Source organism: Ranitomeya variabilis, chromosome 3 (assembly GCF_051348905.1).
Source record: "Ranitomeya variabilis isolate aRanVar5 chromosome 3, aRanVar5.hap1, whole genome shotgun sequence".
Classification (NCBI taxonomy): domain Eukaryota; kingdom Metazoa; phylum Chordata; class Amphibia; order Anura; family Dendrobatidae; genus Ranitomeya; species Ranitomeya variabilis.
Window position 1 is genome coordinate 211,949,417 of NC_135234.1, and position 16,682 is coordinate 211,966,098.

Genomic DNA, 16,682 nt, shown 5'->3' on the forward strand with positions numbered 1-16,682 from the left:
CATGCTTAGACTTCCGTGAATTGAATCAGATTACGGTCCGGGATTCTTTCCCGCTTCCTCTTATTCCAGACCTCTTTAACCAAATTGTGGGGGCTAAATGGTTCTCCAAATTAGATCTCAGGGGGGCATATAATCTCATTCGGATGAAGGAAGGGGATGAATGGAAGACGGCGTTTAATACTCCAGAGGGACATTACGAGAACCTGGTTATGCCTTTTGGGTTAAGTAATGCTCCTGCTGTGTTTCAACATTTTGTCAATGATATATTTAGTCACTTAATAGGTAGGTTTGTGGTGGTATATCTCGATGACATCTTAATCTATTCCCCTGACCTCGAGTCTCATCAGGATCATGTACGGCAGGTCCTTCAGATACTCAGGGACAATAAAATGTTTGCCAAACTGGAGAAATGCATGTTCGCGGTCAAAGAGATTCCGTTTCTGGGTTATTTCTTATCCTCCACAGGTTTTCGTATGGACCCGGCTAAGGTCAGGGCGGTCTTGGAGTGGGATCGTCCTGAGGACCTTAAGGCTTTACAGAGGTTTTTAGGTTTTGCAAATTTCTATCGCAAATTCATTAAAAACTTTTCAGTGATAGCCAAACCATTGACAGACATGACCAAGAGAGGCACGGATTTCTCCGCATGGTCCAGTGCGGCCAGTAAAGCTTTTGAAACTTTGTTAAAAAGTGTTTTTCCACTGCACCCATATTAATACAGCCTGACATTACTCAACCAGTTGTGGTAGAGGTGGATGCCTCTGAGGTAGGGGTGGGAGCTGTATTGTCTCAGGGGATTTCTCTGAGTAAGTGGCGTCCGTGTGCATTTTTCTCGAGAAAATTATCTCCTACGGAGAAGAATTATGACATTGGTAACAGGGAGCTGTTGGCAATTAAATGGGCATTTGAGGAATGGCATTAGTTTTTGGAGGGAGCACGTCACCCTGTCATGGTGATCACAGATCACAAGAATCTTGTATTTAGAATCTGCAAAGCGTCTTACACCTAGGCAGGCAAGGTGGTCTCTGTTCTTCGCCAGGTTCAATTTCTACATTACATACCGGCCAGGAGATAAGAATGTCAAGGCTGATGCATTATCTCGTTGTTTCCCGGGGGGTGGGGATAATTGTGAACCAGGACCTATACTACAGAAGTGTGTAGTTGTCGCCGCAATTCTGATCTTGAAAAAGAGGTGGTAGAGGCACAGGGGGACACCCCAAGCAGCCTGTCCGTCAGGTAAACTTTTTGTTCCAGCTAATCTCCATCTCAGGGTCATAAATGAGCATCATGACTCGGTTTTGGCCGGACACCCTGGAAGTAAGGTTACCGCGGACCTACTCGCTAGGCGTTTTTGGTGGTCTGGGGTAAGACATGATGTACAGGAATATGTCGCTGCCTGCAGTGTGTGTGCGCGTTCCAAGTCCTCTCGTTCTCGCCGTTCTGGGTCTCTCCAACCTTTGGAGATTCCCAGAAGACCTTTGACTCATTTGTCAATAGATTTCATCACTGACTTACTGGTTTCGGAGGGTAATACAGTTATCTTAGTCGTAGTTGATAGTTTTAGCAAGATGTCTCTTTTCATTGCGCTCCCCGCATTACCAAATGCTAAGACTCTAGCACAGGTCTTTATTAAGGAGGTTGTGAGACTGCATGGTATTCCTTCAGATATTGTCTCAGACCGTGGGGTGCAGTTTATTTCTACGTTTTGGAGGGCTTTCTGCAGCCGGCTGGGGACTCATTTGTCGTTTTCTTCAGCTTTTCATCCTCAATCCAATGGTCAGACTGAACGTGTAAATCAAAATCTTGAGACTTATCTCAGGTGTTTCATCTCAGAGAATCAGGAGGACTGGGTTAAGTACTTACTGTTAGCAGAATTTGCTATAAACAATCATACTCATGAGTCTACTGGTAAGTCCCCGTTTTTCGGGGCATATGGTTTTCATCCTCAATCTAGTTCATTTAATAGGAGGGATTCCTCAGGTGTTCCTGAAGAGAAGAGGTTTTCTTCATCCATCACGTCCATATGGCAAGGGGTTCTTGATAAATTGAAGAGGATGGGTTCCAGGTATAAGAATGCGGCTGATCGGAGACGTGTGGAAGGTCCGGACCTGTGTGTAGGTGATTGGGTTTGGTTGTCCTCGAAAAATATTAAGCTGAGAGTTCCCTCATGGAAATTGGGCCCTAGGTTCATTGGCCCTTATAGGATTGTGGCCGTCGTGAATTCCGTTGCTTTTCTGTTGGCTTTGCCTCAGTCATTCAAGATTCATAATGTTTTTCATCGCTCCTTACTCAAAAAGGTACCATCCAATCAGTCCCCTTCACCTCCAGCTCCGGTCCTTGTTAATGGAAATCTCGAGTTCCAGATTTCCAGGGTTATGGATTCTCGTTTAGTTCGTTGATCCTTACAATATCTGGTACACTGGAGAGGGTACGGTCCTGAGGAAAGGACGTGGGTACCTGCTGCCCATGTCCATGTGGTTAGGTTGGTTCGGGCATTTCATGCAGCTCATCCTGAGAAACCTGGTCCTGAGGTTCCGGAGGTCCCTCGTAGAAGGGGGGGTACTGTCACTGGGCTTCCGCGACAGAGAGGTTCCAAAGAACCTCCGAGTTCTGGGCCTCGTTCACACACAGTGAACAGAAGCTCTTCACCTGTATTCTGACCTGGCTGCTTTGTGTACCAGTGCAGGAGTTAACCTTATTGCTGAGTTGCTGAGAGCTGGGTCTCTCAGCTGAAGTGGATCTTGTAATCTGATCCTCTATATAGACCCAGTCCTGACTTCAGCTATTGTCAGTGATCAGTTCTACTGCCTGGCTTGGAGGTTGAAGGAGCGTAGTGTTGGAGTTGGAGGTTTATTTACAGAGATTGGTGTCTGCTGTTTTGGTTGCATGTAAAACCTGTTTTCCTTCCTAGTTTATTCCATCTGTTCCCTTCTCTGTGTTTCCTCTGTGGTTGTGCGAGCATTTGGTGAGTTTGAGACTTTTAGTTACCTTGTCTGAATACCCTGTTGTTTGTTGTATTTATACACTGGTGCAGTCCACCTCCTTTGGGGGGAGAGGGGGCCCCTGATAGGGCCAACTCAGGAGACAGGGATACGCTGGCAGCTCAGGCCTCCTAACCATCATAGGTACCCCTGAGATAAGTGAAAGCCAAGCCCCATTATTGTGGCAGGGTCAGGTGCTGGTCCCAGTACGCCGTCCTGCCCCTTTATCGCCGTTTACGGCGTGACACTTTAGGAATGAAAAAAGCATGAACATCCCACAAGAAATTGTGACCTCTGAATGTGGCCTCCAAATGGAGTGAAGACGCTTAAGGAATAAAGGATGAACACCCCTTTTTTTTATATGGAGAAAAGTGGCTTATGGCTCTACATTTGCTCTTGAAGTATCTCTCCATGTGACTCTGGAAGTAGAATATGGGACATATCTATACCCACATGGGTTTTATTATTCCAACTGGGCATTGTGTGTTTTTGCCCTGAACCTCTTTAGATCCATACGCTCCCCATGCACAGTGATGAGTTAGCAGGCTCAAAAGGTTTTAGTCTTTGGGTGGTTGTTTCCCCTCCCGTTAACAGACCTCCGTTGGCAACTAATTTTCTTTATTGTACCTGTATGTCTTGGGGTTCATTTGGATTACTGGTTTATCCAGTTTACTTTCTGTGTGCTTCAAGAAGGCATTTTAATATTTTCTACGGTTCTTTCATGTTCGCTCCAGATTTCGGGGCCTAACATATATATATACGGTACATTTTTTATGTGTTTGTGCCCCCTTTTTCAGGTTCCATTTCTTTGTGCATGGTCATTTAAGCTCTGTGACCAGTTCTTTTGTTATAAACACCTTTGGGGTCCCTTCTAATCACCTTGGGGATCCTGACCTTACGGGTCTGTGTTATTTCTCTCCGGCTGGTCAAACGTGCATCTGGCATTGGTCTCATGCCATCTGGCTTTCTTCCTTTTGGGATGCATTATTTATTTATTCTGGTTTTGTTTTGTTTGTTATCTCATATTTTCTCTAATAAATGCAGTGTGTGATATAAAAATGACATGTTGTTGTACAATATATTTTTTTTCTGTTGACATTGGTATACTCTTTATTCTTTCTTATACGTGTACCCTTATGTATTTGTTGGATGTCCTGTCTGTATATATGTTTTTTGTATATATGTTGTTTGTCCTTCATTATCCAACCTATCTGCATTTTTGCTTCATGTTCTGACTACTTGGTTATTATTATTTTTTTTACCTCTTTTCTCTTTTTTTCCTTATATCGCTGCTTCTGACATTGTACATTATGCGCCGCGCTGAACATTGTCGGCGCGTGCGCATTATGTACTACTGGCAGGGACGCCTGCCTGTTCTTCTCTTTTGCCCTTCATGTGCTACTTCCGGTTCCGGTCTTTCACATGCTCCGCGCGCTGATCCTATGTTACCACAAGGTATTTAAACCGCTATTGATTGCTCCTTTGTTACCTTCCCCTGATGAAGCCGTCCTTGTAACGGCACACGCGTAGGGTTCGTCCCCATGCTGATCCTCACCTTCTCTTTCCTCCCCGGTGGTTGCCTGCTTTTGGTTCGGGTCCCGCACTTGGCTGGACTCTGGTTCTTATCTATGCCTCATTGAGTATATTCTCTTGCTTAGAGACCATGGCACAACGCTTCTCTGTACCTTATGAGGCATAGCATTGCGGTGGCTACTGCTACACTGTGGTTACTTTGTTATTGTACGGCATCACATTCATCTGCGCCATTGCTTCTTCCCTGTTCGTATACCTTGACATTTTTTATGACATACAGGTACAGTAGCTTACGTTACGGCATTTATTGTTGTGGTATGTTCTAACCAGACAGGCCTTTACTTATCCTTGTATACACACTTACCCCGGGGGTGTTTATTAGTCGTTTTAGATCATTAGATAAGAGGTCATGTGATATATTGGCATTTTGTATTACACTTGTTACATTAGTACATGTTTATCTCAGACCTGTATTATATTTGGCGGGATCTTCTGGGTTTTTGTGGGGATTTTTTTAGATGTTTTTATATTTGTGCATCAATAAAAGTTTACCTTTTATATTTGTATCTATTAGTGGTATGCCGCATTGTTTGGAGTGGTCCATTTTTCTCTTTCTTGTTCTTCACACTGCCACAGACTCTGTCCCCTCCCTGAAAAGAAGCATCATCAGTGATGGCCATTTCAAAGACCTGGCTAGTCCCTGCTCTCCTGAGCATGCGTTTTGACAATTCCAATGGATGCTCAGTAGATTTTTGTCACTGTGCAATCCTCACAGTGACAGTGCGCTCCCTTACCGGTTCTGATCAGAATTAATAAGCCGCCAAGAGAGCGCATTGTCAGTGCACGTTGTAAGAATGCCTGGTGTGCAGAGACCAGTGCTGCTCTCACAAGTAACATCTATTTAAAGGGAACCTGTCAGCAGGATTTTGCTCACTAAACTACAGACAGTGTCAGGTTGGTGCCATTATACTTATTAAAATGATACCTGGGTTTATGAAATCCATCTTGTGGTTGTTGTTTAATCTTTATTTCTAGTTTTCAGTTAATGATATGCTTTTGCTTCGGGGCGCCCTGTCTTTGGGCTTTATGTGGTGCTCTGCTTACATATGTATCTGTATGAGCTTATGACAGGGCACTGAAACTTCACTGACCTGCCTCTATTTTACATATAGTCTATAATGTATAATATTCAATATTATAATTTATAATAATAAATTAGCCTATACATGCCGATAATATTGAGGGGTAGAAAAAACCTTTATCATCATCAAAATGGTGGCAGCTATAGTGTTCTGAACACAATAGATGCTACTGCGCAGGCACCTACGCCATTTTCACAAAGATAATGGTTTTTTTACCCCTCAATAGTATAGGCATAAATGCATATAGGCATGTTGCTACAGCAAAGGCTCCACTGCCATTTTGATGAAGCTAAATTTTTTTTCTAAACCCACAATGGTTTATGCAGTATGTAAAATAGGGGGAAGGTCAGTGAGGGATCAGTGCCCTGTCAGAAGCCAGTCACCTGCCTCCTCGTGAATCTGGTGGCATCCAGTCATAGCTTTCTCGTTCTGCCATATCTAGGCAGGTGTAGTCAGTGTTCCTTTAACGTTGAACTTGTGAAGTATGTTTCCAACTGTATCGCTAAGAATATTGAATTCCTTTGCTATTTTTTGTATCCTTTTCCTTGTTTGTGCAAGATAATTAACTTTTCTTTTAACTGCGGGCTGGTGGCAGCTGGCCATAGCTTCCTCTTTCTGTCATACACAGGTAGTGTACTCAGTGTTCTTTTACATTTTAACTGCCAACTATTCTTTGAACTTTATTTGTAGGAACATTCATTGCTATCTTTTTGTATCTTTTTCCTTGTTTGTTCAAGGCAATGATCTCTTCTCTTAACTCTGAACCACCCACTTGACTTGGGGTGCATTTACATTAAGGTACCGTCACACTAAACGATATCGCTAGCGATCCGTGACGTTGCAGCGTCCTGGATAGCGATATCGTTGTGTTTGACACGCAGCAGCGATCAGGATCCTGCTGTGATATCGCTGGTCGTTGAACAAAGTTCAGAACTTTATTTGGTCATCAGATCGCCGTGTATCGTTGTGTTTGACACCAAAAGCAACGATACCAGCGATGTTTTACACTGATAACCAGGGTAAACATCGGGTTACTAAGTGCAGGGCCGCGCTTAGTAACCCGATGTTTACCCTGGTTACCAGTGTAAAATGTAAAAAAAACAAACTACATACTCACCTTCGCGTCCCCCGGCGTCCGCTTCCCACACTGACTGAGCGCCGTAAAGTGAAAGTACAGCACAGCGGTGACGTCACCGCTCTGCTGTTAGGGCCGGCGCTCAGTCAGTGCAGGAAGCGGACGCCGGGGGACGCGAATGTAAGTATGTACTGTTTGTTTTTTTTACATTTTACGCTGGTAACCAGGGTAAACATCGGGTTACTAAGCGCGGCCCTGCGCTTAGTAACCCGATGTTTACCCTGGTTACCCGGGGACCTCGGCATCGTTGGTCGCTGGACAGTGGTCTGTGTGACAGCTCTCCAGCGACCAAACAGCGACGCTGCAGCGATCAGCATAGTTGTCTGTATCGCTGCAGCGTCGCTTAGTGTGACGGTACCTTTAGACAACCTGTTTACACAGACCAACCAACTCCTGCTGCTCACAGAATGATCAGCAAGTTATCTTTCTCTGGAAGCACGTGTCCTGCTTACACAGGATGATGTACTGCCGAGAACACTCAGTTTAACCAACCCTAAAATCATTTCACCCAACCAACAAGTGTTTTACTCTTACTGATTAGCAGTAGTGATGGGTGAGTGCTTGGATAAGGTGTTCTCCGAACACGCCTGTCTGCTAATAGAGTATCTTCGGTGTCCTCGAATATTATGTTTGAGTCACCGTGGCTACATGTCCTACAGCTGTGCAACAGCCACAACACTTGCATGGATTGCCTAGCAAACAGGCTATCCCTGCATGGATTGCGGCTGTCGAACAGCCATGAGACATGCAGCCACAGTGACTCAAACATGGTATTCGAGCACGCCAAGGATACTGTATTAGTACGTGAGCATGCTCGCTCCTCACTAATTAGCAGTATATGTACACTGTCCGATTATGAGCGTCCCCCATAACTGTGCAGTATAAATACTCCATTAGCTATTTTTCTAATATAATAAACATCAAAGTAAATAAACCATAGCCAGTTCAAGTATTTGATGTGTTTTAGCAAACACTCCTGATGCTACAAATGAAGCTGTTGATTAATTAGTTAGGTGTGGTTGAGGCAGCATCTTATTTGCAAATTGATACTCTATTGAAATATTCCTTTGGTATTTTGTCTTTAATTGGGCGAAACCACTTTTTATATTATCTTGCGCTATTAAAATTGTTCTTGTATGATACAATAAATCTAATTTTCAATGACGAATAACTGATTTTGATTGCAACAGTACCTGGAATAGGTGGTTGAAAAAACTATTTCACTGTCTGCTTTGTAAATCATCTATAAATAATATGCAATTAAAGCGAACCTGTCAACAAGATTTTTCTCAGTAAACTACAGACAGTGTCAGGTCGGCGCTGTTACACTGAATAAAATGATACGTGAGGTGATGAAATCCGTCTTGTGGTTGTTGCTTAATCTTTATTTTCAGTTTTTAGTTAATGAGATTCTCATGCTTTGGGGCGGCCTGTGGCCTTTATGTGGTGCTCTGCTTCCATATGTATCCTTCAGTGACCTACCCCCTATTTTACATACTGCATATACTATGGTGTGTTTAGAAAAATATTTACATTGAGCAAAATGGCGCTGGTGGCAGTGGCGCCTATACATCAGCATGTAGAGCATTATGCCTATAATATTGCCGGATAAAAAACAACAAAATACGTCCATCAAAATGGCCGTGGCGAGGACGCATGTGCAGTAGCATCTCTCGCGTTCTGATAGATGCTATTACGCGAGCGTTACTGCCGCTGGTGCCATTTTACTGCAGCCAAATTTTTCTCTGTAGCAAAGTGCAGCACATTAACAGCTGGGGCATAGGCGCACAGGGGAGCAGGGTCAGTCACTGACACCGCTCACCCATCTCCCCGCCTGTGCCCCGGCCGTAGTTCCCTACTCGCACTCTATCGCATCACATCTGTCAGACGCGAATACAATTGCTATGAGTCGGCTCACCGTCACAGGAGCAGAGGAGCTCTAATCTCTGCTCCCCCATGAAATCCAGCGAATGCAGGTCACGATGGCGCAATGCAGTGACGTCATTGCACCATATAGCCCACTGCTGTACAGGAAAGTTTTTTTTTTAATCTACTTTATATTAGTTTGACAATGAATGGGGGCATTTGGGGACAAATATACGTGGTCATGGCTGTGGAGACATACAGTGGATATGGAAAATATTCTGACCCCTTTAAATTTTTCACTCTTTGTTTCATTGCAGCAATTTGGTAAATTCAAAAAAGTTCATTTTTTTCACATTAGTGTACACTCTCCACCTCATCTTGACTGAAAAAAAACAGAAATGTAGAAATTTTTGCAAATGTAATAAGGAAGAAAAACTGAAATATCAGCTGGTCATAAGTATTCAGACCCTTTGCTCAGACACTCATATTTAAGTCACATGCTGTCCATTTCCTTGTGATCCTCCTTGAGATGGTTCTACTCCTTCATTAGAGTCCAGCTTTGTTTAATTAAACTGATAGGACTTGATTTGGAAAGCCACACACCTGTCTAAATAAGACATCACAGCTCACAGTGCATATCAGACCTAATGAGAATCATGAGGTCAAAGGAACTGGCCAAGGAGCTCAGAGACAGAATTATGGCAAGGCACACATCTGGCCAAGGTTACAACCGAATTTCTGCAGTACTCAAGGTTCCTAAGAGCACAGTGGCCTCCATAATCCTTAAATCAAAGAAATTTGGGCCCACCAGAAGTCTTCGTAGACCTGGCCATCCAGCCAAACTGAGCATAGGAGAAGAGTCTTGGTGAGAGAGTTAAAGAAGAATCCCAAGATCACTGTGGCTGAGCTCCAGAGATCCAGACTATGAGAAATAAGATTCTCTGGTCTGATGAGACGAAGACAGACCTATTTAGTGATAATTCTAAGCAGTATGTGTAGAGAAAACCAGGCACTTCTCATCACCTGCCCAATACAATCCCAACAGTGAAACATGGTGGTGGCAGCATCATGCTATGGGGATGTTTTTCAGCTGCAGGGACAGGGCTACTTGTTGTCATTGAAGGAAACATGAATGCGGCCAAGTACAGAGATATTCTGGATGAAAACCTCTTCCAGAGTGCTGTACCTCAGACTTGGCCAAAAGTTCACCTTCCAACAAGACAATGACCCTAAGCACACAGCTAAAATAACAAAAGAATGTCTTCAGAACAACTCTGTGACCATTATTGTCTGGCCCAGCCAGAGCCCTGTCCTAAACCCAATTGAGCATCTCTCGAGAGAGACCTGAAAATGGCTGTCCACCAACGTTCACCATCCAACCTGACGGAACTGGAGAGAATCTGCAAGGAAGAATGGCAGAGGATCTCCAAATCCTGGTGTGAAAACCTTGTTGCATAATTCCCAAGAAGTCACATGGCTGAACTAGCTCAAAAGGGTGCTTTTACTCAATACTGAGCAAAGGGTCTGAATACTAGTGACCATGTGATGTTTCAGTTTTTCTTTTTTAATAAATTTGCAAAAATTACTACATTTCTGTTTTTTTCAGTCAAGATGGGGTGCAGAGTGCACATTAATGAGAAAAAAATGAACTTTTTTGAATTTACCAAATTGCTTCAATGAAACAGAGTGAAACATGTAAAGGGGTCTGAATACTTTCCGTAGAGAAGAGAAGATCTGTGGTGTCACACCAGGGCAGAGAGATGCCCTGTGTGTGACACAGAGAGGTGGCAAAACAGGTAAAGGGAGCCCTGACTATAGGGAGAGGGAAGATGGTGACCCTTAAACACTCACCTAATGCTGAACCCTGCGCTCCCTATCGCCCATCGGTTTTATTACAACCTGTATTAGTCATATGATGGACATAAAAAATAAAATAAGTATCATTTTATCTATAAAGGGGTCTGTTTAGTTTCCATTAGGGTATCTGCCAAATGCTGGACACCTTATTTGGAACTAATTAGCCACCATTATAGTCAAATTATATTAGTTTCCATGACTGTCCTTCAGCTTGATATTAAAATATAGTAATGAATATCACTATTTGTCTCTGGTATTGGGTATAGGATTTCCAAACAATGATTCTATATATAACTTTGAAAACACACTGTCTGTGTGTTGAGCCTCACCTCTAAAGTACATCACTTTTGACTTTTGATGGTATTATTTGGTGAAAAAGGTAACAATTATATTGAAAGTGGTCGTCAGAGATTGTTACCTAACCCATCGGAGGTGGAAGAAGCTGCGTTAGGGCTCTTTTTACTTTAATCTCCAACCCATTCCTTTACTTGGGGGATAAGAGTTCATTGTTTGTCAGTGGCGCGCAATTGGCTTCATCTGCTTAGGGCACCAAAATACCTTGTCCCGGCCCTGGAACAGGGCCAGCATGTCCTGCGGCCATGAGGATCCCTGACGCTGCATGCATTTGAGCACCAGCTTCTCCAGTAGGTCTGACTTCAGGGATGATAACGGTGATGGTCCAAACTTGAGATAACAGTGGAAAAGTGGGGAGTTCACCTTCTATCCCTTACTTATAACCTCTTTATGACCCTCTCTCGTAACGTGAGCCAATCTGACTTCCTGCACCTCCACAAAAACAAACAATCTTTGTTGTTGACAACTTCCTTATCCCCTCTCAGTCATAGGAACCTTTGCTATCTGTTATAGTGCCCTCAAAGAACATCATTGTATGTATAAAAAGGGCATTGGTGTATATGATCAAAACATATACAGATCAACTTTAATAAAATCACTGACAGGTAGAGTAAATAACATTGATTTTGTCATTACAGTTGCACCTATCAAACAGTAGGATATATTAGGCAGTAAACCAGGGGTGGGGAACCTTTTTTCTGCCAAAAGCCATTTGGATATTTAAACCATAATTTAGTAGTGAACGCTGCAAGTGCGTTGCTCACAGAGCAAGACGAAAATAAAAGTCCAGTGGACATCAAAACACAGCTGCCGGCCCAAGCACTGTGGTACCCAACAATCTGCCTGTTGCCGGAGAAAGTCATTGCGGGGTGTAAACGGCCTGCAGGCCGGAGGTTCCCAACCCGTGCAGTAAACAATCAGTTGTTGAAGCTATATTGTTGGATGCAGGAAAAAAAGTGCTAGCATTGCTGTCTATATACACTGTTCATTTGTCAGAGATCAAACTCTCTCGACATCTCCATACACATGAGTGTTTGGCAGTCATATGTTTTCAATGGTATGAGAGTAGAAAGCCACTGCCAGAAACCATGGATTTACTCTTGGAAAAAAGGAACAACCATTGAAAGTTCTATCCTTCTCTACCCGACATCATCTTTTGGTAGAGGAGTTGGCTGGCGACACTGAAATCAGCGGATTCGAACGATTTTCAAATAATTTATATTGAGTCGGTAGGAAGAGATTTTCAACCCCTGCTTGTCGGGGAGTAATGCGCTTCTGCTTGATTGACAGTTCGGACCATTGGCATCGTCATGTGCCCGGTGTGATTTTTCCATTGTACTAAATAATGAAAAAGCTTTATCTGGATCAATCTCTCTCTTTTCCCATCTACCTCAATATAACTAGTGAACTATCCCACATGACAAATCTTTCTTTTTCACTTTCTCTCAAGGTCTTGGACACTCTCACCTACAATTTTCCCACCTGAGCCCTGGAAATCCTGCTCTATCACCATCAGATGGAGAAGGCTTGTCTCCCAATGAGATGCGTTACAGGAATCCAGGGTCCCGGCGTCTGTCCATGGATGTGAGTGCAGAGGTCTAATACTTTATCAGTTTTAAATAGCAATTGCTGTTTTTTTTTAACGATCTAGAAATTAGAAAGTTTGTGGATATAGTACGAGGTACGCGAAAAATGCTATATCCCATTTTAGACTGATATGTCTTTGCACAATCACACTTCCTTTTTGTTTGACACCTACAGGTCCAGATCAATTCAATAGTATCCTGGAGATGTATGAAAAGTTAACAAACATAGTGCAGCCATCAGCGCAGCCATCTACTACCAGATAATGGAGTGGGAAAATTCTTTATTCCATATACTTACAAAAATTAAAACACACGCACTTTTGATAGTATTAAACCTCATAGTTTGCTGATTCCTGCCTAAACCAGGGTTTTGCCTTACTTTGGGCTTCTTCCTGTGTACATTTAAATACATACCACAAATACACAATAATAACAAGCAGGTACAATAAACTTGAGCTTAGTAAGTGACAAACCTGTAACATACACAAATCACTAATCAGATTTTTTCCTTTTCTGATATTTATTGCATTCAACTTAGGTTGTTCAGTTTTACATGACATGCAATAATTAGGAAAGACTAGAATTCACAGTGATAGCATCACTTCTAACATTGACATTGTCTGATACCAATGACTTTCCCATGATGTGTGTGGACACCTAAGAGTCAGTGGGTTTCACAACCCTGGGTACCTACTAGCTCAATATGGCTACTGGTCTAGTTCAGTGTTTTTTCACCCGCTGCTGGTGCTTCTTACATCATTAAATTCCTCGCAACACTGGTTTACAGAGTTTTTCTTACGCTATTGTTCTACAACCATTCTTCATTTCTTCATGAGGAGTTACTCTTGAGAGTTTCGATCATACAAAGTGGTACCAACAATAAAACTCGCATGGATAGCACATGGATCAATGCTTTGCTGATCTGACTAGTCCATAAAATTCAGGGCTCATCTATAAAATAAACTTCTATGTTTAATGTATGTTTTTAGTAGACACTACGGTATGTCATAAGGTGCTCGACTATCCTATTCCAATCATTTTTTACATACAGTTATATGAAAAAGTTTGGGCACCCCTATTAATCTTAAGCTTAATGTTTTATAAAAATTGTTTTTTTTTGCAACAGCTATATTTCAGTTTCATATATCTAATAACTGTTGGACACAGTAATGTTTCTGCCTTGAAATGAGGTTTATTGTACTAACAGAAAATGTGCAATCTGCATTCAAACAAAATTTGACAGGTGCATAAGTATGGGCACCCTTATCATTTTCTTGTTTTAAATACTCCTACCTACTTTTTACTGACTTACTAAAGCACTTTTTTTTGGTTTTGTAACCTCATTGAGCTTTGAACTTTATAGCCAGGTGTATGCAATCATGAGAAAAGCTACTTAAAGTGGCCACTTGCAAGTTGTTCTCCTGTTTGAATCTCCTCTGAAGAGTGGCATCATGGGCTCCTCAAAACAACTGTCAAATGATCTGAAAACAAACATTATTCAACATAGTTGTTCAGGGGAAGGATACAAAAAGCTGTCTCAGAGATTTAACCTGTCAATTTCCACTGTGAGGAACATAGTAAGGAAATGGAAGAACACAGGTACAGTTCTTGTTAAGGCCAGAAGTGGCAGGCCAAGAAAAACATCAGAAAGGCAGAGAAGAAGAATGGTGAGATCAGTCAAGGACAATCCTCAGACCACCTCCAGAGAGCTGCAGCATCAACTTGCTGCAGATGGTGTCACTGTGCATCGGTCAACTATACAACGCACTTTGCACAAGGAGAAGCTGTATGGGAGAGTGATGCGAAAGACGCCGTTTCTGCAAGCACACCACAAACAGTCGGCTGAGGTATGCAAAAGCACATTTGGAGAAGCCAATTTCTTTTTGGAAGAAGGTCCTGTGGACTGATGAAACCAAGATTGAGTTGTTTGGTCATACAAAAAGGCGTTATGCATGGCGGCAAAAAAACACAGCATTCCAAGAAAAACACTTGCTACCCACAGTAAAATTTGGTGGAGGTTCCATCATGCTTTGGGGCTGTGTGGCGAATGCCGGCACCGGGAATCTTGTTAAAGTTGAAGGACGCATGGATTCCTCTCAATATCAGCAGATTCTTGACAATAATGTTCATGATTCAGTGACAAAGTTGAAGATACGCAGGTGATGGATCTTTCAGCAAGACAATGATCCAAAACACCGCTCAAAATCTACTCAGGCATTCATGCAGAGGAACAATTACACTGTTCTGGAATGGCCATCCCAGTCACCAGACCTGAATATCATTGAACATCTGTGGGATCATTTGTTTGAAGAGGGCTGTCCATGCTCAGCGACCATCAAACTTAACTGAACTGGAATTGTTTTGTAAAGAGGAATGGTCAAAAATACCTTCATCCAGGATCCAGGAACTCATTAAAAGCTACAGGAAGCGACTAGAGGCTGTTATTTTTGCAAAAGGAGGATCTACTAAATATTAATGTCACTTTTCTGGTGAGGTGCCCATACTTATGCACCTGTCAAATTTTGTTTGAATGCAGATTGCACATTTTCTGTTAGTACAATAAATCTCATTTCAAGGCAGAAACATTACTGTGTCCAACAGTTATTAGATATATGAAACTGAAATAGCTGTTGCAAAAAAAAAAACAATTTTTATAAAACATTAAGCTTAAGATTAATAGGGGTGCCCAAACTTTTTCATATAACTGTATATTATTATTTGCTAGCCAGATAGAGAGTAAAAGGACACTATTTCAACCTCCTCATGGCTAATGTAACCTTATGGATACATTTAGTGTGTACATCAGGATCTTTCTTAGCGTACTCACTAAAGGAGGTGTGAACCCAATCTAACCCAGCACATTATTTATCGATATGATATATAGAATATGATAGATTGCTTCAGCAAATGTTTTATACAGTATGCAAGATATAACTTTATATATTTTATTTACATATTATTTTAAATATAAAGTATATTTCACAGCCCAAAAAGAAAAACAATACATCCACATGTGTTAGATACATAGCAACTTTTCGGTCCGGAAATTGTTTACAATACCAGTATTATGGATAACATTTTTTACGAAATGTCATTCACATTCTGTAGAGGCAGCAAAATTTGTCCGGCACTGTAGATTTGGCATCCACAGCATGTCAATTTTTGTACTGTGGATTTTCACCATAGTTTTATCTTTTTGCATTGCAAAGGATAAAATCTGCACTAAAACAGCAGCATTTACACAACATAACCTGTAGAATTTGGTGGAGATTTTATTGCCTTGCAGTAAAGTCTTGTTTGGAGGTAGTTTAAATTGGTTTTCCAGGATTATAAAAAGCATAGCAATAGGAAATATGGTAAATTGAAATAATTGCCATTACTCACCTGTTTACTCCCCTGCATCTCCAGCGCCAATGCTTCGTTAGTCTTTGCCACTCTTGGCACTTGGGCTGCCGTGTTCATGTTACTGCACTTCACATTATAGCTGCAATTCAGTAAACATTAAAAGGCAGGGCGACCCGTCAGGGAATTTAACATTGGGTTTAAGTTAAAGAATAGGTTTAAAAAAGTACATTGGCAAACAAACAACAGGCATGCTGGGTGTTATAGTTCCCCATGGAAATGACAGAGAGCTGCAGATATTAATGAACTGCTGCCATCTTTTGGATCCTCACCTATCAGGAGAAAAGGGGTGCACAGACCCTGGCCTCCTAATCACTAGCGGACGCAGACAGAAGATGGCCCCTGTGCGAAAATAATATATGAGTCCTTTGCAGTCTAAGCTCATCATAATGCACAATTCAATGAGTTTTGGAAGTTGAAATGGGCCTCCTTAGCTCTTAGGCTCCTGTGCAGCTGAACAGGCTGCACCAATGATATGTCTGCCCCTGCTGCCAATATATTCCCAATGTAGTTGTCACATACTTTTAGACATGTGGTGTCGTGCAAGCTCAGCCACCTATTAAAGATGGGAAAATCTATCACAACAAAAAAAAGGTACATATAAGAATATAAGCTTTTAGAAAATGTGAGAAAAAAAGGCAGAAAACTCAGACCAATATTTTGAGACATGGGATCCCCACATGCACTTTAGGGTCTCGTAAACCAACGGCAGCTTCTAATGTCAGGACTTGAGATCTTGAGTTGTATTGTGAGATCGTGTACTCCGAATAAACAATTGCACAATTACCAATCAGTAACCAAATGGCAAGTAGGTATGTGTGGTTTCAGA

At 42.0% G+C, this 16,682-nt stretch overlaps 1 protein-coding gene across 5 annotated transcripts in view; it reads left to right on the forward strand.

Annotated features, from left to right (window-relative positions):
* CDK18 (cyclin dependent kinase 18) overlaps positions 1 to 16,682 on the forward strand; it is a 223,748-nt gene that overhangs the window by 166,075 nt on the left and 40,991 nt on the right. For 3 of the 5 annotated variants that reach the window (XM_077295118.1, XM_077295119.1, XM_077295120.1), the window contains one exon: positions 12,316 to 12,461. In XM_077295118.1, the coding sequence (XP_077151233.1) occupies positions 12,316 to 12,461 (146 nt within the window). The remainder of the gene's footprint in view (positions 1 to 12,315; positions 12,462 to 16,682) is intronic. The other 2 variants (XM_077295121.1, XM_077295117.1) reach the window with 1 other exon arrangement.